General features: G+C 38.8%; 1 protein-coding gene across 1 annotated transcript; it reads left to right on the forward strand.

Annotated features, from left to right (window-relative positions):
- The first annotated feature begins 17,741 nt into the window (after window positions 1-17,741).
- On the forward strand, window positions 17,742-20,581 carry LOC147636007 ((R)-mandelonitrile beta-glucosyltransferase-like). Its single transcript, XM_086801449.1, has 2 exons — window positions 17,742-18,354; window positions 19,598-20,581. Exons 1-2 carry the CDS (start codon window positions 17,841-17,843, stop codon window positions 20,473-20,475), a joined length of 1,392 nt encoding a protein of 463 aa, XP_086657575.1. The 5' UTR covers window positions 17,742-17,840; the 3' UTR covers window positions 20,476-20,581.
- The last annotated feature ends 3,723 nt before the right edge of the window (window positions 20,582-24,304 follow it).

Below are 24,304 nucleotides of genomic sequence, written 5' to 3' on the forward strand. Positions count from 1 at the left end.
CATCCTTTCACATATCCTCACATCTTATTCTCATCTCTTCATTCACATTCACATCCATTTACATCACCTCACATCCCATCCACATTCATTTACATCACACCACATCTTATCACATCCACTCACATCTTATTCACTTCGCATTCACATCTATTCACATTTAGTAACATTTTCTATTTTTGATACCGATGTGACTTTTCTAAATTTCTGCCAATTGCTTGGCCTAGGTAAAGGTTCTTTTTCTCAATGAATATTTTCATATTCTTTCTCAATTTTCTCAAGTGTAATATATTCAATATTCTTCTTTTTGAGTAAAAGATTCATGGGATTTACAAAAATCAATTCTACCCATATTTCTCAATAATGCTCAAAATTCCACTTTTGATAAATACTCATAATTTGAATTATGCTAAAAATTCCTCTTTTTCTATTTAATTTCTTGGATCTCAAATATCATGGGAATTCCTCTTTTTGCATTTAATTGATTGACTTCCAAATGTCATGGGAATTCCTCTTTTATCATTTAAATTTTTCCATACATAAAATATATTTATCTAAAATAAAAATATTCATTATTTTAATATACCAAAATTAATCTTTTTTCATTTAATTACATGGATCTCCATTATCATGGGAATTCCTCTTTTCTCATAAAATAAAATTACCAAAATTTTCTCTTTTCTTAATTTAATTATTTATGCATAAATACTAAAAATTAGTTTTCTAAGATTGTGATGAAAATCGTTCTTTTAGCATAGGATGGTAGGAAGTCCTCTTTTCACATTATGCATAAAAATGAGCTATGTATTAATTTCTACAAATTTTGCCATAGCTCCACTGTTATTACTGATAATTTTCAATATTTTTGGAAAGAATAAGACTTTGTAATACTATTATGATAGAATAACTATCATTTAGACCTAAATCCAATTTATGGAATTAAATCATAAGTTTATCATAATTCTATTAGCATATAAGCATTTAAAAGCCATTTCTTTAACCTCTAGCTTAACTAGCATAGAGTTTGATTTTTGAATTGAGAATTTATCAATGAGAAGCATCATTTGAATAGAGAATTGGTCATAGGAATGACCATTCTTTTGGTGAGAGAGAGATATACATAAAAACATCCTGAATTAAGCATAAAAATAAACTTTTTGTGATTAATCATTAGAATTCTTTAGAAATCTTAATTTGCATTGGAAAACAATCCATTTGAAACTTCTCAAGCTTGAGAGGGGTTGAGAAGTGAAAACATAAAAATATTAGAGAAAAACCATGAAATTATATCTGGATTTTGCTTGCTTCTTTCTCTTAGAAGGAAGCCCCCAACCAATCAATTGGTTAGTGTGTTGAGAGGAAAGCTCCAAGGATGGTTGAAGAGAGAGAGAAGCCTCAATCTCTCCAAAATGTAGAGGATTTTTAAGGGATAACAGAAAATATGCTTATTTTAATGTAAAACTAGCATGGTCTAGTTCACAGATGAGAATACAAAAGAATGAGGGTCTATTGAGGGAGGCCACTAACTGAGTCCAACTAAGTTCTAGAATTTTCCAGCTTCAGTTTGTCTGAATTTGGACAAGATTTGGACCACTTTAGCTCCCATTTTGATCCATTTTGATCCAGTTTGATCCAGGAGAGAGGAGAGATAAAAATATCAATTTTGGATTACCTTTCTCTAGACATTTTCTCTCTCTAGGCCAAAACAGGGTAAAACAAGATCTTTCTTTTATTTCAGAGAGGGGAATAATTACAAGAACAGAAGGGGAGGTTCTTACACCTTTACACCACAAAAGCTGGAGGGAGGAATCTTACACAACAGCTCTACCACTACTGAGGGACACAAATCCCCCTCTAGGTCTGCCAAATCTCCCATCCAAGAAAGAAATGGAGTAATCCCATGTCCATCATCTCAAACTCTTGCTTCAAGGTATATTTTTTCTTAGCAATGTGCTCTACATGACTTCCAAAGATGATTAAATCATCAATATACAGGATTGTCAGGGTGTTTAGTCTTTTCTCCCTAAAAAATGTAGAGGTTCAGGTCGGCCATCTATCGAAAAAACTTTTCTCCTAAAGAAAGCATCAATCTTCTCATTCCACGCCCTTGAAGCCTACTTAAGGCCATACAAAGCCTTCTTCAACCTCTACAACATGCCTTTGGATCCTCGGACTTGAAAGCCAGGAGGTTGCTCAACATACACTTCCTCCTTGAGATCGCCATTCAGAAAAACGGACTTGACATCCATCTCATAAACTAGCCACTTCTTCTTAGCTACTGCGCGAGAATTGTCTGAATGGTCGCCATCCGCACTATTGTGAAGAAAATTTATCCTCGTAGTAGTTGATGCCTGGCCATGCGCATACCCCTTATCTACGAATCTGGCTTTATGCTTGTCAAGTGTCCCTTTTTTGTGATACTTGTTCTTGTAAACCCACTTCACTCCAATCACCTTTCGCTTGTGTAGTTAGGAAACAAGTGCCCATGTACCATCCTTCTCTATGATTTGAATCTCTTCGAGCATTGCTTTCCTCCACACATCCTATTTTAGAGCTTCACCAAACTGACGTCGGTTCTCTGTCTTGCATGGCTTTACACATCAGGCCACAATTCACCTGCAGATACTCACCAATTAATCCCTTGCCCCCGCAAAGCCAATGTGAGAATCAAGGGCCATCCTCTTGTTCCCATTCCGGAGGGATTCCTTGCACACCGGAGTCCCTAAGTGTATCCTAAGCCCACTTGGGACACATCCGAAACTCTTTATACCAATTTCCTATTCATCGGGCACAGCATCATCATCTTGCTTGTTTGTTGGTTCATCTTCAAGATTGGAACCTCAAAAAATTGATTTGTCAATCATCCTCTTGAGGCCCTACTGGTGTTAGCACTAGGATCATCAAGAATAGGAGGTTCTTCAATGGATCGTGGTTCTACCCCCTCTAGAGAGCTGCTCTCATCAAATATTACATCCTTGCTGAGCTTGATGTCGTTCACCCTGGGATCGTACAATCGGTACACTATTGAAAGGGAGTACCATACAAAAGGGTACCATTTAAAGGGGGTACCATTTATTTAAAGGAGGTATTTGCACATTGAATAGAAAAAGGGTATGCTTTATTCATGAAAAATTTACAGATAATGGGGTTTTTTAATTAGGCCTTGAACGCACGTGATATAGAGAGTTTACATATAGTGAACCCCCCGAGTTGTGTTCAAGCATCATCCTCAACATCTCCACCACTTTTAGGATATTCCTCTTCTCCACTACACCATTCTTGGATGGTGTACATGTGTTGGAAATCTCCCTCTTTATCCCATACTTTGTACAATACTGCACCATCTCAGTGGAAGTAATCTCCCCTCCCTTGTCAGCACACGTATAGTCTTGACTAAAGAGAATGCAGGGGAGAGGGAGAGCTTGAGTTCCTTGCAAGCAAACACACACACACACACACGCACACACAAGAGAGAGTGCAAGGCATAAGAGAGAGATGGATGGCTAAAGTTTCTTCTATCGTCTTCTCTTCTCTACAACCATATCACTAAAAGATAAGAGTACATACATAAATGGAAAGTACTCTCCTACAACAACATACAATAGTTAGTCTATAGTGTGAACCCGACTATATGAGTTGGCGCTATAACTATGCTATGTAGCTCTAGTCAATGTAAATACCAACCCTTTGCTAAAGCCATAGCAATTTTAGCTCTCACAATTGCCATTCTTGCAACCGGGCTGAATGTCTCCTCATAGTCAATGCCATAAGTTTGTGCATAACCCTTGGCAACTAATCTTGCCTTATACCTTCTCACTTAACCATCAACATTACGCTTGACTTCATACACCCACTTACATCCAATTCCCTTCTTGTCCTTAGGCAAAGGCACTAACTCCCATGTTGCATTTACATCTAATGCTGCCATCTCCTCATTGATGGCATCTTCCCACTTCTTATTTCAAAGTGCCTGCTCAAAATAAGTGGGCTCTAACTCATGTCTTGTTTTTGTAAGCATAATGATGGGCTATATATCCATCATATCTCAACCTGTCTCAACAGGGTACCTAACCCCTGTAGACCTTAGTAAACCTAGATCACTACCAGGTGTCCTTAAAACAGCCCTGGTTCTCCTTACACCAGGAATAACCACAGACAGAATGACAAGCTCCTCATCAAGACTCTGCTCAAAGCTGCTAGAGTCACCCCATTGACATATGAGTGACCTATTGACAGATCAGTCACAAAAGGTTGATCTACTTTTTCCTTCTCTTTGCGTGATGCATGTGTACCTAAATCTTTCCTCAACCTGCCTGACCATGGGCTAGCGGATCCACTGCTAGAGGACTCTCCAAGTCCACTAAGCACCTGTGAGATTGCTACTCTACATGTGGTGTAGCAACAGTACTTCTTACATCTTCATCTTGTGTTGCCTTCATTGCTGGTGCCTTCATTGCTGGTGCATACCATCTACTCATCTTGCATTGCCTTCATTGCTGGTGCATACCATCTACTCATCTTGTCAAAGAAAACATCTCTACTTACTCGCACGTGCCACTTTTGGAATGTGCCTATTTTTTCTTGATTGCATGTAAAATGTCTCTTGATTTCGTGATTTCTCAAGAAAACGTTGAACCCATTGGAGAAATACTCTCCCCCACAATCTGATCTGAGGAACTTTATTTGCATACATTTTTCCTTCTCAACCAAGACTTTAAATGTCTGAAAGTGAGCAAACACCTCACTTTTCTCCTTCATGAAGTAAACCCACACTTTCCTAATGTGGTCTCATCAATGAATGTAACATGATACCTGCAACAACCTACAATTATTGCATTCTTGGTCGGTCCCCATGCATATGAATGTATAACATCTAATGGCCTTGCAGTGACATGTTTTTCATGTGGGAAAGCATGTTTGGCTTGCTTACCAAGATGGCATGATTCACATACTTTATGCATACCATCAACCTTAAACTTTGGCAAACTTACAAAAATATTTTAGGCCTAAATAGACTTCAATTGTTGTATATTAACATGATCAATGCGCTTGTGCCATATGTCAATATCTACAGTGACACCTACTCCATGCACAAACATGGTTGCCTTTACCTCATGCATGTTCACATCCAAAGTAAACGTCATACCATTTCTGTCACCCTTTTGCAACCAAGCGACAATGATTTTTGAAGTCTTCCACAAAACATCCTTGAGTATTAAACCTCACTTGTAGACCCTTCTCAACAATCTGTCCAACAAAAACCACGTTCTTTGTAATCTTTGGAACATGAAGTACATCTTCCAAGTACTTCATTTTGCACCTACATAGACAATGGCACTTTACCAACATGCACAATGGGATGTGCACTATCATCACATGTTTCTACATAGCTTGGTTTTTCCATTTTCTACATGTCTCTAAACCGCTCAACATGATTGGTCATGTGGTTAGAAGCACCGAAATCCACATACCATATATCTTGAGATCCTGACACATCCCCTGTTGTGGAACTGGGCATATGTTGCATCACAAATAGCTGCTCACTTCTGTCATCATCATCACCATCCGTTTACTAGATGATGCATAGTTGCCTTGTTGTAAATTTTAACTTTTAATGTCATTCTGCTTTACTTTGGTGCTACTTTTTGGTGCATCTTCTTTGAGCTTCTTTGAGCATGATAATGATTTTTGATACCTCTTTTGTTCTCATTCTCAATTGGTTGCACCCTTGATACGGTGTCATGTTTGGTACCTAAACTTGGCTTGGTCCTTGGTATTATCCTTTGTATTTTAAATATATTTATGTGGCTAGATCCACATCAGCTTGTTATTTACCATTTTACAGGCTTGGAATATCAACTTTTGGGATCCATACTTGATTTGGCCTTCTGACCATGGTTTTTGGAGAAATAGTAGATACTAAATCATTAAGGCTTCTGGTACCCACACTTGTCACTTTTTACCTTGGGTAATTCCAACCACCTTGGCCTCTTTGGCTTCCCCTACCTCTAGACTGGCCTCTTCCACCTGTGTATGATTGATGCCTACGGGTTCTACAGAGGCTCGGATTTGGATTCAAGTGATCAAATCCTCCAATTTGAATGGGTCCACCGAATATCAAGAAGAGATAATGGAAATTTGATGGTGTGGTAGAGGCTGGCTATGTTGTTGGCTCTGTGCTTCACTCACATCACTATAGGCTCCTATAGTGGCATGTTGGGCAAAATGGCTTCTACATGCACTTCTAGAGTGGCATGTACTTATGGGATCGGAGAAGATGGTTGTGGAGGGCTTGGGGCTTCTTCGGCAGTACTCTCATGTCCTTCGGCTGGGCATAGTGGCTTCTGCCTGCACTTCTAAAGTGGCATTAAGCCAAGTTGCACCACCAATTTCCTTGTATTTTCTATGAGTGTTGAACCCTCCACTAGTTCCCTTCGCACTATGCGTCCTATTCTAGGGTGGCCACCTCAGGTTCTTTGGGCTGACCTTTCGGTAGTGGAATCCCAATAGCATGGCTTAAAATTTGTGTAAGGATATGGGGTTAAGCACCTTGTTATCATGCTTTGTGAGATAGTGTGTGAAATCCTTGTGGATCTTGCGTAATCGTCTTGTTCACCCTTGTGCAAGCGATAGACCTTGTGCATATCCACTCTATTATACCTTGCATGATCATGTAGGTCTTATGCTACTTGGGATCTTTGAGGGTAGAAAACTCACCTCCATTGTTGTTAACCTTATTGGGTGGACAAATGTTAGAGAAATCGAGCTTCTTTGAGAAGGGTGTGGGCCTAGATCCAATGGCAGGCGGAGGGCATCCCTAATAAGCTTTTCTATTTATCAAAATGGTATGTTCTCAAAATGGGCCTCTTGGATCCATCCGCACCTATAACCATGCCCCTCTTTGGTGCCTTGTTGGTAGGAGGCTAGAAACTTGGCACAGAGTTTTGTGTTGACCATGCATTGCATGGCCTCTGTTAGGTGCTCAATCCCCATTTTCTCTAGCTTCTCCTTTACCTTAGTGTCATTCACCAAACTACATGCATCTTTGTGAATGATACTCAAAGTAAACTTTTTTGTTATCTACTACCCGGTGTGGTTGAGGATTGTGCCCTAGGACTGCTGGTCCATGAATGGTCCAAGATAGCTTGCTTTTTGGTGGCCTTTCCCTAAGACTTCTTCTTGGGGGTGGTTCTATCATCTCCTCCTGAGGAAATGGGTGATTTTAGGTCCTTGTACAGTAGATCTGAGTTGGTAACTTTTATTGCCAAATGATGCTAAAACAAAGAATATTTATCAATCCACTGATTGGTAGGAGCATCATGGTCCCTTTTTAGAGGTTAAATGTTAGAATTATGTATTAGCACAAAACTGTGAGAGGAGGGAGAAATGAATTGTAGCTCTCTATTTTTACAGTCACGGTCATGATTCAGTGGATTATAAAATCATGGTGTGACAACATGCATGATTTCACTTTATTTTGGTAGTAAAACACTGGAGAAGGATCAATGGTGAAGGATTGGGTGTGTGCATGAAGAATAAAATGTCGTGATTGTGTAGAGGTCACATGGCAATCACAAACTATGGCTAGTGATGTGGCATAAGAGATGTGATTGATGATGTGGTAATCATGTCATGGGTGGCATGATTGGTGACATAGTATGGTGATTAATGGAGTGGCAATCATGAGGTACGATTTTTGAGGCATGATTGGTGATGTGGCACTATGATTAGTGACATGCCAATCACTTGTCATGATTTGTAGACTGCAGAATCATGGTTGCACATGGATGTCATTAATCGTATAAATGCCATTGGTAACTTAAATGTCACTATACTAATTATTGGTTGTATTATGTTTTATGTGATATGATTATGTAGTCCATGGGGGGTTGGGGCCGTGAGATTGTGCAACCTACTTAATCATGGTTGGGTGAACCCATGTTTTTTTAGGTTTTGAGGGAAGTGGAGAGCTCTAAGAGAGGTGTCAATGGGTGGGGTGTATCCAAAGAAGGAAAAATGTTAAACAGAAAAAAAACAAAACATTCCATGTGGCATGCCTACCTTTTGTGCCTACGTATGTAAACAATAACAATAGAAAAGGAGACTAGGTACATGACATCCTACCTAGTGAGGGTTGTGATCATGGATTAGAATGTCATTAGGTAGGCACAGGTGAAATCAAATTTGAGGAAAGTTGAAAATAGAAAAGACAATGCAAATATTAGGGGCACTCTTCTATTTATAGGCAAGGAGAATCACGATGGCTAAGGATTTAATTCAAAGGACACATGGAATCATCTTAGTGACCTAGGAATATGTGTGCCATGATCACTCCAATGGTTCGCGTGATCACGTCAACAATAGTCGTGATCACGACTATGAACAATGGTAAAATCACATCAAGTGAGAAGATGAGAAATCATGTGATCCCATCGTTACTAGTCATAATACTTCCTAGGGCTTAGAAAATATTATTTTTGGCCCATGCTTTATGGCATGATTTTGCATATGTAGGAATTGCAGACGATTGTAACTTAACCAAAATCACACGGTGATAGGGCTGTGAGGTTATGGCCATGTTAGGATTCAAATTGGATCATAATGCAATTTAGGAGTGATTTTAGACTTTCAGGATGACTTTGGACAATAGTTATTATATGATGTGATTATGTAGAATCACAACCTTGATTTTGTAGAATCATGGTGGAGAATCTAAGGATTTTCATGTTAAAACTGTGGATCAAGCTCTCCTAATGACAAAATAACTTCCTAATTAGATACTAATATAAACTAATTAAGCATGATTAATATGACTAATCTAAGGTGGATGGAGCCTAAGAGTGCTCATGATGAGTAAGTAGCGCTACTAAACTCAAGTATAATTAGGTTATAAGATTGAAGCTTGTCCTCATAGAGAGACTTGAGATTTGTGCAAGTGATATGATTTCATTTCTTGAAATGGTCCCCTTTTATATGTGAGGAGGTACACCCTTGGGCTTGTACATTCCCTTTTCTCATGTGGCTTCATGCTAGGCTTTACACTTTCTTGGATTACTCAACTCACTCCCTACTTGTTCCTTGTGCTTTTTGGCACCACGTTTCTCAACACCCCTTGGTGCCAAATCTTTGGGCTACTCAAGGTGGTCGAATGCAAGGTTTTACAGCATATTGTTACCCCCCCTTTATGATGACTTGACCTATCTTTGAGGCCTAGAGGTCATCTTTAAGAGTAAGGTCTCCCCCTTAATAGAGACTTGACCTATCTTTGAGGTCTAGAGTCTCTTCTAAGAGTAGGGTTACAAAATTTGGTTGTTTCTTCTACCTTGGCTTCATCATTGGTGCCAGAGGGTAGGACATACAATGTTTTAGAGGATATTTTTGGAGCTTGCTTCATGTTGATGTCGATGTAGTGGTAGCCTCTTGGTTGCTACGGCCTTGACTCCACTTCTTGTTCTTCTTGTTGATGACGTCTTCTTCTTCTTGTTGACTCTTTGGTCTTTGCTTGTGCACACCTACGCTTGCATACTCATTTGGTTACAACATTTTTACAAAGGATTTACTCTTTATTTTTCACACACACAACCATTAGTGTGCTCATTTGGCCACTTTTTACAATCATGTTCGATTCATGGTTAGACACATGAAAACCGATGGAATTTGGTGATGCCCAAGTTTATGAATACCATGGTAATACAAAACTATGTTAGAAATGTAGTTTGCTATTTTTCTCCTTACTGCATGTGAACCGCCTCTAAAAAGAGGATAACGTTCAATACCTTAGGATTTTATTTTTAATTTTTTTCTCCTTAAAAAAAAAGTGAAAACCTTTCACAATTTTTGGGTGTCTGCACGGATGTTTGCAGAGAGCTGTCGTAATGCCTACTATGCTTCTTCTCTCTGTTCGCCCTCTATTCACACTAGAGTTTGATTCTTCTCTACTTGCATAGTGATCGACTTTCTTCACTTGTTCCAGCCTTCTTGCTCTTCTCAACTATGCGTGCTGGCATAGCGCGGCTAATGTGTATCTGTTTGGCAATGGTGGCGATGCTGATCATAGGCCTATTGTGGCCGTTCTCCTAATGTTGTGGCTGTGCACTTATGCAACTTGTGGTTTGCTATTATTTGAATGCCACCTAGTTCTTCTCCTACACTTTGCATAGTAAGTGCTTGCCTTGTGTCGCACATAGTGTATTGATTAGTGCATAGCTTCGTCTTCACCTCTTTACATAGCAAAGCCATTTTACATATCCTGGCTTCTTGTTGAGTATTGGTTGGAGTTGTTCTACTAGAGCTTAGAGAGGGCCGCCTACTTCTATCCTTTACACCATATCCTGGCTTCTTGTTGAGTATTGGTTGGAGTTGTTCTACTAGAGCTTAGAGAGGGCCGCCTACTTCTATCCTTTACACCAGTTGATTGCCTAGAGAGAGTGAAGGGTCTCTTCTCTAATGAAGCTAATACAAATTTTGAACTAAAAAAATAATGACAAACCCTAAAATGAGGAGAGATCTTAATCTACTTATAGATCAATACTAATCGTACTTTAACTTAAAGCCAAGCTTCCAAATCCACTCCTAGGTTAATCTAGCTAATGGAGAGCCTTATCCAAACTCTAATACCATGTTAAAACTATGGATCAAGCTTTAGACACTGATCTAAACTAATTAAGCATGATTGATATGACTAATCTAAGGTGGATGGAGCCTAAGAGTATTCATGATGAGTAAGTAGTGTTAATGAAATCAAGTACAATGAGGTTACAAGATTGAAACTTATACTCATAGAGAGACTTGAGATTTGTGCAAGTGATATGACTTCATTGTTTGAAATGGTCCCTTTTTATATGAGGAGGTACATTCTTGGGCTTGTACATCAATGTGGAATAAATCCCTTGCTCATGTGGCTTCATGTTGGGCTTTACACTTTCTTGGCTTACTCAACTCACTCCCTACCTATTCCTAAGTTGTGCTCTTTGGCACCACATTTCTCAACATTTCAGAGGAGTGTTAGTACTATTAGATTGCTATTAGCAAGTTAGTTATCTAGGGCCTATTATGTAGGATCATTTACACAACCAAGGATTCTTTCTAGCGGAAAAAATAACCTTTAAACTTCCCAAAGCTCTTATTGTTCCTGTATGCACACTTTTAACTTTGGCTGAGTTTAGCTCCAACTTTGGCTTCTTTAGCTTCACTCGTGTTGTTTCATACGAGAGTAAGTTGTGAAGTCCTCTCGGGTCAAGGAGATTAGTTGTTTTCCCTTCAATAGAGAGTCCCACTTTGAGCCGAGAAGTCTCTCTCTCAAGGTTCCTTCCTCAATTAGGATTAGAGTAGCCATGTTTATTTGGAGCAGAGAAGTCTCTCTCTCAAGGTTCCTTCCTCAATTAGGATTAGAGTAGCCATGTTTATTTGGAGTGTTAGTCCATTTTATTTTGTTTTGGCTTTGCCTTAGCCTCTTCCTATGCTTCCTTCTTGAGCTTACATTGTTTTCTCTTTTCTTTTTTCTTTTTTCTTTTTGCATGACTTTTCCAACATGTCTTGGGTTAAAGGTCCATATTATTTTTTAAGTTTGCCACCATTTATATAGCCCTGTATCTCAACTTCATTAGTAGCCTCGATGTGAGCTTCTCCTTGGGAGGTGAGCTTTGCAACTTTGAATGGCCCTAACCCTCAATATTTCAATTTTTTTCTCTTAAAAGAACCAAATCCATACACAAGTACTAGGTCTCCTTCTTATAGCTTCTTGGACTTCAAGTTTTGGTCAACCATCATTTACACCTGAGCTTTTTCACTATCAGCCCATGTACAGAAATTACTCTAGTCTCATTAAACCTTTTCAATTCAATCAACCTCTCAGTTAGAGCATTCTCCCTAACACATTCTTTCATGGTTATCCTTGAGCTAGGAATCTCAAGATGGGTACCAAATATTCCATAGGCATCATTGTCTTAATCTTGTATGCAAGGCGAAAATGAGTGTGTCCTATAGCTACCTTATAGGAAGTCTTATAGGCCGAAATTGCTGCTATTAACTTATGATCCCAATTGTTATGGGCTAGCTTCCATAGTCTTGGTCAAGGATACCACAAAGGACTTTATTGGTACTACTTCTGCCTACCCATTAGTTTGAGGGCTCAGGGGGTTCACCTAAAAATACATAAGTATATCATGTGAGTTTAAATGAAGAGGTTTTTTAATTCAAAATTTTAAGGTAAATTTACAAAAAATATACATTTATAGAAAGGGTTTTTTAATCAATTTAAAAAAACTGTAAGTCCGTAAAAGAAAAAGGGGTCATTTTATTCATGAAAAATTCACAAGGGGTTTTTAAAATACCCCTTGAACGCATGTGATACATAGGGTTTCTTTTAGCAGTGCACCCCCGAGGTTGAGGGTAGTATGGTGATGACTTATGGTGTACCACCATAAATCTTGTCCATAGGTGTTTAATGACCTTGTTGATAAATTGGGATCCTTTATCACACTAGCTACCTCTAGGGGACACCTAAACCTTGATATGATATGCTCATATAAACATTCAGCACTTGTGTGAACATTTAGCAGTTGTGTGAGCATTTGCCTTTCGTGTGGCTTTTGCTTTTGTCCACTTTGTGAAATAGCCGATGGGCCACGATCGATTGTATACTGGGCTTGTGTTTATCATGCAACTGGACTAACCAGCTCAACAAAGTCTATTTTCCATTTCTTAAAAGGTTGTTATAGGAACCAAAGGAATTCTTCCTTGTCAAACGGAGATGTTGAAGCATTGATACCTATCATAGTGTTTAATGAATTCCATGGCATCACCAAACATAGTTGGCCTCTATAACCCAACTTGCATCTTCCTTGCTATTACTTTGCCTTACAAAATGTCCAATCGAAGATTCCACTATGAGCTTCTTCTAAAATGGTCACAAACCTATCCTCCCTAACACATCATCTTAGCACGTGATCTTTTGCTAGCTTATACAATTGACATTTTTCGCATCAAATTTCAAATTATTAAAAAAATTTAGAAAATATTTCCAAATTTACGATATTAGACACTACTAATGAAGAAAATCAAAAGCTCTTCAATAAGATCTTTTATGAGTGCAAGTTAATCTATCTTGCAACCTAATTAGCGTATGCTCATCACTTTGTTTCACATACTCTCATCATGATCATGCTTAGGCATCATCCACCATAGGTTTAAGTTAAGCATATGTCATTTGTGTGTGCTTAGTGTGTCATTAGACTATTAGCTTCTTGTAGGAGGTACCATAAATCTTAACATGTTTGTTATGGCATCCAAGCCCCGAAGTGTCACTCGCTTTGACAACCGTATGTGTGGATTAATCTTGATTGCCCTTTCTCTATTTTGAAATTCTCCTAGTCATGGATCACCATCATCATCTTGAGCCAAAACCAAAAGAAGAGGAGCTCAACCAAAGGAAAATTTCACGTCTGAAAATTTGCATAAAATTACACAAAAGGTTTATGTTCATTCTTTTCAAAAAATTGGAAGGCCTCTTGTAAAACCAAAATTTTGGGCATCAAAGGGGATAAAAAATTGAAAGTTTTTGGAGGTGTTATCTTTGGCTTCGGTTTCTTTGTCACACATCAAGCTTCAGCACAATTTTTGGATACTCAACGAATTTGAAGTGGATTTAAAAATCTTGCCAAAGTTAACCAAAACTGAAGCTTCTTAACCACACTTGCATCGCATTCGGAATTGGAGTAAAAGGACGGCGCTAAGATCAACCATTTGATGACTTCAAACTCAAATTTAATACGATTCAAGAGCTAAGTTTCTCATCTTCATTTATTTATCCGCATCATAAAATTACACTTTCTAAGTTATTTATTTATTTGCAATGGCCAATCTACTTGCACAACCCACTATACAAGAGTAAATTTTTGCACATCAAGAGCAAATTGCAAGTGAGCGTGAACTTCGATGCAAGAGCTGGAGCATCATGTGAAGTGTGCGCAAGTGTGGCTCTTTCGACTCTAATGAGGAGGAAAGTGATCAATTTAGGCCCATTGTCAAAGCTACTTTGCGTACTCACAGTGTCTAGGAAAGATTCACGAATTAGCCGAAAGGCGTTCACTTTCCAGAACTACGATGGCAAGAAAGATACATGAGTACTTATTACATGGCTCAGTCAATTGGATGACTATTTTTCAGACAAAAAATTCTTAAAAAAGAAAAAGATTAAGTGTGCTTATTGAAACTGCTGCTTTATAATGTAATGTGATCAAGCAGGGTAAACATCAACCTACGACATGGAAAGAGTTCCAAAAACTCTTAAAGAAGCCCTTTCTACCTTCTCAATACAAGCCCAAAGCTCGACAACGATGGGACATTTTACACCAGGTCGAGAAAGAGCATGTTCAAGCTTACATCGACAAATTCTAGCACATTCTATTACAGGTTCAAGTGATTCAGAAAGTCAAAGAAAAAGAGTAACAAAGAAAATTCATTGCTGGTCTTAAGCCTACTATTAGGACGGATGTCAATATGTTTCATCCTCATGGTCCTAGATTTACTATGGATATTGCTTTACATTCTGAATGCAAAAGATCTATCTCTAGAGATTCCAAGATGCAGGAAAAGTATTTTTCGAAGTCTTCTAAACCATCTTTTCCTTCAAGTACTTTTGATAAATCTAGGATGCACTAGAGTAAAGATGTAGTCAAAGTAGATGCTAGGAAAGACAACAACAACAAACCTTCTAATGGTCAGTAGAAGAATCGAATCAAGTATTTCAGATGTCACAAGGAAGGACACCTTGCACCAGACTGTCTTGAGAAGAAAAAGAACTTTTCACTTGTGGCTTGTCTCAACGTTATTGAAGAGGATGATGATGATTCTTTCAAGAGCAAGAGGGTAATTTTAACCCTGGCTATTCGGATGACGGTAAGCTTTTAATTCATACTTTATTGAGAATTCATGGGAAAATAAAAGAAAAATCAATTTCTATATTGCATGATGATGGTAGCTCACATGACTTTATTTTCGAAAAGGCATTAAAAGCGCTTAACCTAGATGTATCATACTCTAATTGTAAAGTGAAAGCTATATTTCAAGGTACTAAGTACAATTGCACCAAAGAGGTTAAGAATCTAGAATTGGAAATGAATCGATTCACTAAAAGAAAAGAGAACATTCATAGTTGCTCCTTTTCAAGGTGTTGATGTTATCTTAGGAATTCCATGGAGACATGAGCATAATCCCCATATTGATTATGAAACTCATACCATGTGGTTAATGAAAGGTGACAAAGAAATTTATCTCCAATGTCAGACCAAGGGTGACTTAGGTCCACTTTTGACTCATCTCCAAGCAAAAAGTGCTGTAAGAAAAAAGAACAAGACATTTTTTATTCTTGCCAACCAGCTTAGCACTCATGCTGACTCTAAACCAAATGTTTCTCATGATCCTTTCATCTCTAAGTTCTCTAATTGCTTTATGGATGATGACCTACCTCTCCTGGCTTACCTAAATCTCATCTCTAGAAGACCATAAAATTGAAATAATCCCTAGTAGCTCTCCTCCATGTAAAGCTCCTTATCGAGTTAACATGCTTGAGCAAAAAGAGATCCAAAGACAAGTTGAAGAACTACAAGAGAAAGAATTGATTATGTACTTTTGAGAATTGAGAAATGCAGACTCTTAAGCTCGCCCCAAGATTTTATGGACCTTTTAAGGTGATTCACAAAATTAATGATGTTGCTTACAGACTTGAATTCCTTCTCACTGGTAAATTCATAACTCATTTCATGTGAGTTTTTAAAACCTTTCAGGGGAACGCTTCCCACTCATCCTTTGTATGAGGAACCACCTCTTATTGAGGGTGAGGAAGAAGTTTTGATTCTAGATTCTATCATTGATCATCAGACTACATCAACTCGTACACTGAAAATCAATATATTAAATATTTGGCGACTTTCCAAAATCATCCTCGTGAAGATGCAAGATGGGTGCCTTAGAACTACTTTCGTGCCTTCCCTGAGATACTTTGTTCTTTTCACCGCAATTAAGAGCAATTGCAAACTCAAGAAAGAGTGAATATTATGGGAATATATTTAAAGCTCTCTTAAAAATATTATTCTACCCTCTTAGATAATTCGGGGATGATTGGATTATCTTTGCATCAAGCCAAATCATGTGAGCTACTTTTGTGCCTTCCCTGAGATCCTTTGTTCTTTTCACCGTAATTAAGAGCAATTGCAAACTCAAGAAAGAGTGAATATTGTGGGAATATATTTAAAGCTCTCTTAAAAATATTATTCTACCTCTTAGATAATTCGGGGATGATTGGATTATCTTTGCATCAAGCCAAATTATGTTAATATCATGGGTGATGCCATTATAAATATTAATACGTTTGGTATACCTTGACATATAGTTGGGGCCTCCAATGCCTATTACAGTTTATTTGTATGGAAGGGTGATTCCTAGGTTACTTACGCCTGGCAAGCATATGTGTGGTTATGGTTTGTATACTTATAAAATATTTATTTACTAATTTATTGTTGATTATTTTATAGGTGAAGAGGATTCAAAAGATTGAGGAGAATACACACAATATTATTTGTTTGGCACACCTTTTTGTAAACAAGCTTTGTATATACATGTGCTAGCTTGTGCACATTGGAAAGCTTTGGTTTATCAAGCTTAGACTTGAATTTTAGTATTTTTGTAAAGCGTGATATGCTTTAACCCTAGCCTCAATTTATAGACACTCTATTTTGAGCATAAGAGAGTGTCGTGCAAGTAAAAGTAACTTTCAGTATTTTTGGAGGCTATGGCCTATTTTGGAATGAAGAATTGCATAAATACTCATGTGTGGAGAGAGGCCACACACATAAGGAGGGGATGATTGCACGCAATGTTTGAGTCGTTATCTTGAGCTAAGTATTTTTATTTGTTATTTATTCAAATCTTGAATATGTTGAATTTGTGGTCTTTTGATGTATTAAGTAGGTTGAATAATCTATTTTCTTGCAAGTTTCTGTTTTCTTTATTTTCCTAGAATTGGATCCGTGTTAGTAATTGTGATCATGATCGTATCTTACACTCTTTGGCCACTAGTAGCCAAAAACTTACTTACCATATTTCTTCCATCACTTGTGATTGATAATATGCTAAAATATGTCATCATAATTCTTAGACCACCTGTCTTGGAACCTCAATGAAGTTGTTAGTCTTTAGTGTTGATCATTTGATCCTTGTCAATTTGCGAGCATACACGAAGAGAGAGAGAGAGAGAGAGAGAATGTGTTCCTAATCTACGAGTAAACATGCGTTTAGATCCGTTATTAGCTATTTACAAAAGCTAAAGTTTTTGTGACTTTTGTTGAGAGTAGGAGCAATGAAATTAAAGCATGAACAACAATTAAAAGGGTTCTTTTTTCTAGCTTTATGATAGATGGTTGCTCAAAATTCTGTTAAATCATTGAGGTTTTTGAGATATGTTGAAGTGGGAAAGACAGAGCCAAAATAAATCGATAATTACAATTTTTTAAAAATGAGATCAATTTCACACCATATAGGATCTTTCACGGATCTTTCACACAAGACTTTAGTGGGGAAAAGTCGTTTTGACGGTTGAGGAGAGCAATGCTTTTTCAGTGGAGAAAAGGAATGCTTTTTGTTTTTTTCCAAAAAGGAATTTGCACGCGTGTTGACGAGACTTACCTTGAAAGGTGAAGGTGAGGCCATTGTAAGTTGGACATTTTGAATGGTGTTCGAAAGGACGAAAAGACAGTGGGATGATGCATAAAATGGGGCGAGGGGTTCCATGTCTGTAAAGCTCACACTACCCTTCTCTAGTGAGAGACCTGCAGCTTCTTCTTGCCATGGATGCATCTACAGCTCCTTTCGTAGCTAGTAGTAGTAGTAGCAAGCCCCATGCTTTGGTCCTTCCAATGCCTGCCCCAGGGCACATCAACCCCATGCTTAATTTCTCCGTGCACCTAGCCTTGCGTGGTTTTGTCATCACTTTCCTCAACACAGAGAAGGCCCATGATCGCATCAAACCCAGTGCTGCTAATGGCCTGGACGTTAGGTTTGCCATTATCCCTGGTGGGTACCAAGAGCCGCCCTTGCCCGGACAAAGCATGCTCGCTACCCATCACAAGATGGAGGCCCTTCTCAAGGGCATTGAATCGCAGCAAGTGTTGCTTGAGGAGATGATCATCAACTCTCGGGCTACCCCACACCCCATCACGTGTATTATTGCAGATTCTTTCTTTCCATGGACTCAATCTCTCGCTACCAGGCTAGGGATCAAGAGAGTGATTTTTTGGACCACCAATGGGATGGGATTGGCTTCTACGCTGGAGATGAGAAGCGGGAAATTCAAAATCCCTGGTACTGCAACCATTTTTTGGCCTTGATTTCGTGACGTATCATTTTTTAAAGGCTCTATCTAGAAATGAAATATGTGTTGGTTATGGTGCTCTCTGCAGATAATTATGTGTACGTATTATGCATGCATGTATGTACATATGTATTAGGTGTGTGTTGTGCACATGTATGTATGTGTGTATGTACATATATGTATATGTATATATATACATATGTATACATATACATATATATACATATACATATATATACATATATACATATGTATATATACATGTATATATATATATATATATATGTATATATATATATACATGTATATACATGTATATATGTATATGTATATATATATATACATGTATATATGTATATACATGTATATATATATATACATATATACATGTATATATATATATACATATACATATATACATGTATATATACATGTATATATATATATACATATATACATGTATATATACATATATATATACATATATATATATATATATATATATACATGTATATATATATATACATATACATATATACATGTATATATACATATACATATATATACATATATACATGTATATATACATATATACATATATATATATGTATATATATATGTATATATATATATATATACATATACATATATACATATATATATGTACATATATATATATATATATGTATATATATATATATGTATATATATATATATATGTATATATATATATATATACATGTGTGTGTGTGTATACATATATATATATATATAACATAAAGACCATGCAGGAGTATGAATCAGAATTTTAGAAATTGAATCAGTTCTCAAATTGCAAGTTGAAATTTTGGGGAGAGAGAGAAGAGGGAGATTTTTATCATCGTAGTCAAGCGATCCATGTGATGACACTGATGCATAATTGAACCACAACACTTGCATGTGATGATACTGATGTGCAATTGAACCACAAAACACCTGAACCCTATTAGGGAACTAATGCGTGAACCACTGAGAGGGGGGGAACGATGTGGGGAGAGAATGGAGAAGAAACTAAAATCTGAAGGTCACCACAAATGGCTTACTGATTAATCATTCAAACACAGGCTAGGAAATGGCAGTTGTAAGTTGAACTTTTGAGAATGATTCATAATGACTAGTGGGTCGACGTTCCAGAAGTGAGGTCAGGCCAGGCGGCGATGAGACAATGATTGACTTGATTTTATGTCTATGCAGAAGGTGATGATCCCAATAATGCTGATATGGAGACAGGTGGCATTATTCTTAAGCGATCAGACATTCTGGGCGCATTGCCATTTCGTGATCCAGAGCGTTTGAACCACTTCACGCAGAGACTAAAAGGTATGGAAGATACAGCTTGCATTGTGGTGAACACATTTGAAGAGCTGGAAGCCCCTAGCCTCAAAGCCTCTACCTGCCCAACCCATGTGCGTTATGTGGGGCCCATCCTTTCGCCTCGCCTTGACAACAATGCAACCCTAAGTGCAAGCTTCTACCGAGAAGAAAGTGACTGCCTCCGCTGGCTTGACAAACAAGAGGGGGGTTCCGTGCTCTACATCTCATTTGGTAGTATGGCTTCCTTGAGACAAAATCAGCTTGTAGAGTTCGCTGCTGGCATTGAGGAAAGCAAGCAGCCATTCCTATGGGTGGCACGAGATGGGAGCAATTTGTTCCCAAAAGGGTTTCTAGAACGAACACGGAGCCATGGCCTCATCATCAACTGGGCCCCGCAAATTGAGGTGCTGGGCCATGCGGCGGTTGGTGGATTTTTGACGCATTGTGGGTGGAACTCTGCACTGGAGAGCATTCACATGGGTGTTCCCATGCTATGCTACCCTTTCTTTGCGGATCAACATCTCAATGCAGTGCTTATAACAAAGGTATGGAAGCTAGGGGTAGCCATGCAAAAGGGGGAGGACGGTGTAATACAGAGGGACAATGTCCAAAAGGCTGTCATGGCTCTCATGCACTCACAGGACCTTCAACAAAGAGCTGCCACCTGGAAGGCGGCTTCTCATCGTGCACTTGAACCAGGGGGGTCATCCAGTATTGCTTTGGAAAGCGTCATGCTTGATGTGACAACAGTGGCATAAGCATTGAGCAGTGGGACCAAACTAGTTTTTGGCCTTTTAAGGTGGCAAATCTGAAAGAAGGATTATTATGCTTTGAAAATGACCTATGAAATTGAATTTCTGACCATTCAACATGGAATGGCCACCCAATTTCCTAAATATTATCGGCATATCCATACCCTTGGGTCATCAGAGGTATAGCAACCTCATGTGGACATTTCCTTGAGAACACTTTCCTGCCAGACTTCTCAACCTTTCGCATGGAATTTTTTTATTTTTTCATGACAACATACCTGCCAATAATGATCATATCCACAAATAGAACCTTAAGTTGCTTTTATTTTTTTTCCCTGCATACGATAATGACAATCATGCTGATCTTTCTGCTCATTTACCATGCCGTTTACAGCATGAGCAGTTAACCAGTTCATCACACAACACTGCAAACCTTGACGAAACATATTCCAAAAACTGCAAGTCAAACATAGGCCGAGTTCCCATGGCTGAGTTTATTTCAGCTTTAAACGAGTGTGAAACTCAGCCATATATGTTTTTGAATTTCAAAAACTATGCCACATGTTTCTGTGCAGAGACACAGCTTGTGCGGTGACTTGTGGTAGCCGCTTCTCCTGCTCCTTATTCATCACCCTTTATTTATCACCTCCAACTACTCGTCCATCTCTTCCGTATTCTCCATGCTCCTTGTTGATAACCTCCCCTTCTGCTACTTGTCCCATACAGCCATGTCTGTTGCATGCGCGGAAGCCTTGCTGTACTAATCGATAGCCTAAGCTTGATTAAGAACAAGATGCTAAATAAACATGAATTAAGACAGAGAGAGATTGGTGTCAGGGTTTTATCGTATTTTTATATGGTACAAAAAGGTGACTTTATACTTGTACATGATGGAAGCCCTTGGTCAGCCTCGAAGGGATGAGCTTTGGCCTCTACATAAGCTTTTATTGAGAACTTCTATGGTCAATGATGGACTGACTTCATGATTTGTTTGAATTATGCTGATTGCTTATATATATGTGAAGGATGCCAGTCGACCAGCTATGATAGCTGTCGACTTGTTGTGTGGACATGAAAATTGCCATAAATCCTTTATTAAATGCTGTGCTTACTGTTTGCACTGCCCACACCTGCTGCCATGCCACATATCACCTAGCCACCTGCTGTTGGGACCCTTACTGGCTGTTGACAGTCTCTTTGCTAGTTGACGACAGGGTTCCAGCCCTTCATGCTTATGCTGCTGATGGTGATGCTACTGATGTGATGATTAAGATGATGTTGATGATGCTGAGGATGTGCTGATAATTCTGCTAATGATATTAATGCTGCTAATTCCTAATGTTGACTTAATCAGGGATTAAGACTGTTCATGCAGAGATTTCACTCCTACACTCCCTGCTAAAGTTCCCATTCACACTGTCTTCATAAGCATGCATACACACTGATATACATGGTAAATCCTTGCCCGATTCCAATCTTCTTGTGCATGTACATTGTTTTGCTTCAATTGTTCATACAAGCAATCTTGAAGTTGCATTCAATCCAATCGTCCTTGTTGGGACTTTGCTCATAGGTGAAAGCTTGTTTTCACAACAGGACTTCGACAACAAAACAGTCACACTCGCCTTCCTTTCAACGGTAGCTCATGAGCTAATAAATTGACGTTATGTTCTTATATGATCCACATTCCAATCATTAAATATTGATCCACAGTCCTAAGCATGATTAAGAACATTGATGCTAATTATCTTATGATTAAGACAGATAGGAGAGAAGAAAAGAGAGATTAGTGTTCAAGTTTTCTTGTATTACTATGGTACAAAAAGGTTCACTGTGCTTGTACATGATGTAGCCCTATGGTCAGCTCCATAGGGGTGAGACTTGGGCCCTTTCCTACATGATCTTACTTATGCTATGATGGAATGATGAATTATGAACTGAATGATGACTTGTCTTGTGCTGAATTATGAGATGTGCTTATATACATGGATGAACTGCCAGTAGGCCTGCATAATCCCTATCGACTGCTGATTGGACAATTGACTAAGCATTTAATGCTGTTATATGCTGCGTTTTATGTTATGCTGCCCAACCCTGTTGCCCCTTGCTGTAGCACATGGCCGACTACCTGTATGGAGCCTTGGCTGCCAGCTGACAGGCTTCCATGCTGATGACAATGATGTGATGCTAATGCTATGGATGATGCTGATGATAATCATGCTGATGATGGTAAATCCACTGATGCTGCTACACTGAAGAGTGACTGAACTGTTGATTAGTCAGGGATTAAGACACTTCTTGCACAAGATTAGCCATGACACAGGCGTGCATGTGACAATCCTTGACGACGGGGTGGAACCTTGTCATCCTTCCTCCCTGGATTTGCATTTGGGGTGGAACCTTGTCATCCTTCCTCCCTAGATTTGCATTTGACCTTTAATTGCTAGTGCTTTTTGACTTTTACTTCTACTACTTACTGACTTCTACTGACTGATATTTTTGGGTCTGAACACCTTCACTCTTGATCTCCACTTCCAAGTCTTTGATGAAGAACTGAGCATCTGTTCACTGTTGTCCCCATGCCTGTTTTCCCTTAACCTTGACATAGTGGTGGGTCACCTGCCGGAACTGATCATGCCTGTTGCTAGGCCTTTGGAACTGATCTGAGAGCTTACTGAGGTACTGGGTCTGCGTACCTACCCTCAAGGATTGCATCCTCTAGCTTTGCCTGTTGGAGACCACTCCATCTGCTACCCTGTTGCATCCTTCCTGCTGGAACTGTGCACCTTCCTTGGGACATAGGTCAGTGGGCTGCGTGAATGCTCTGATACCAATGTTGCATGCACGGAAGCTATGCTGTACTGATCCACAGCTCTAAGCATGATTAAGAACATTGATGCTATGTAGCTTATGATTAAGATAGATAGGAGAGAGAAGAAGAGAGAGATTAGTGTTCAAGTTTTCTTGTATTACTATGGTACAAAAAGGTTCACTGATGCTTGTACATGACCATAGGGGTGACCTGGGCCCTTTCCTACATGATCTTACTTGATGCTATGATGGAATGCTGAATTATGAACTGAATGATGACTTGTCTTGTGCTGAAATATGAGATGTGCTTATATATATGGATGAACTGCCAGTCGGCCTGCATAATCCCTATCGGCTGCTGCTTGGACAATTGATTAAGCATTTAATGCTGTTATATGCTGCGTTTTATGTTATGCTGCCCAACCTTGCTGCCCCTGCTGATGACAATGATATGATGCTAATGCTATGGATGATGCTGATGATAATCATGCTGATGATGACCATGCTGATGATGGTAAATCTACTGATGCTGATGCTTATTCTAGTGATGCTGCTACACTGAAGAGTGATTGACCTACTGATTAGTCAGGGATTAAGAGAGTTCTTGCACAGGATTAGCCATGGCACACGCGTGCACGTGACCGGGGGGTGGTGGGGAGGAGAGAAAACTAAAATCTGAAGGTTATCACAAATGGCTTACTGCTTAGTCATTCAAACACAGGCTAGGAAATGCCAGCTGTAAGTTGAACTTTTGAGAATGATTCATAATGGCCACGCCAGGCGGCGATGAGACTGATGGACTTGATTTTATGTCTATGCAGATGGTGATGATCGCAATAAAGCTGATGTGGAGACAGGAGGCATTATTCTTACGCAATCAGAGTTTCTGGCCGCATTGTCATTTCGTGATCCAGAGCAGTTGAACCGCTTCATGCAGAGACTAAATGGTATGGAAGATGCAGCTTGCATTGTGGTGAACACATTTGAAGAGCTGGAAGCCCCTAGCCTCAAAGCCTCTACCTGC

Source organism: Cibotium barometz, chromosome 8 (assembly GCF_041138505.1).
Source record: "Cibotium barometz isolate CiBa-2024 chromosome 8, ASM4113850v1, whole genome shotgun sequence".
Taxonomy (NCBI): domain Eukaryota; kingdom Viridiplantae; phylum Streptophyta; class Polypodiopsida; order Cyatheales; family Cibotiaceae; genus Cibotium; species Cibotium barometz.

What these genes read in the sequence shown, in the direction of transcription:
- LOC147636007 (XM_086801449.1), top strand. Translation starts at nt 17,841, where the DNA reads ATGGATGCATCTACAGCTCCTTTCGTAGCTAGTAGTAGTAGTAGCAAG. An exon ending in CGGGAAATTCAAAATCCCTG is followed by an intron (nt 18,355 to 19,597) that starts GTACTGCAACCA and finishes ATGTCTATGCAG; the next exon opens with AAGGTGATGATCCCAATAAT.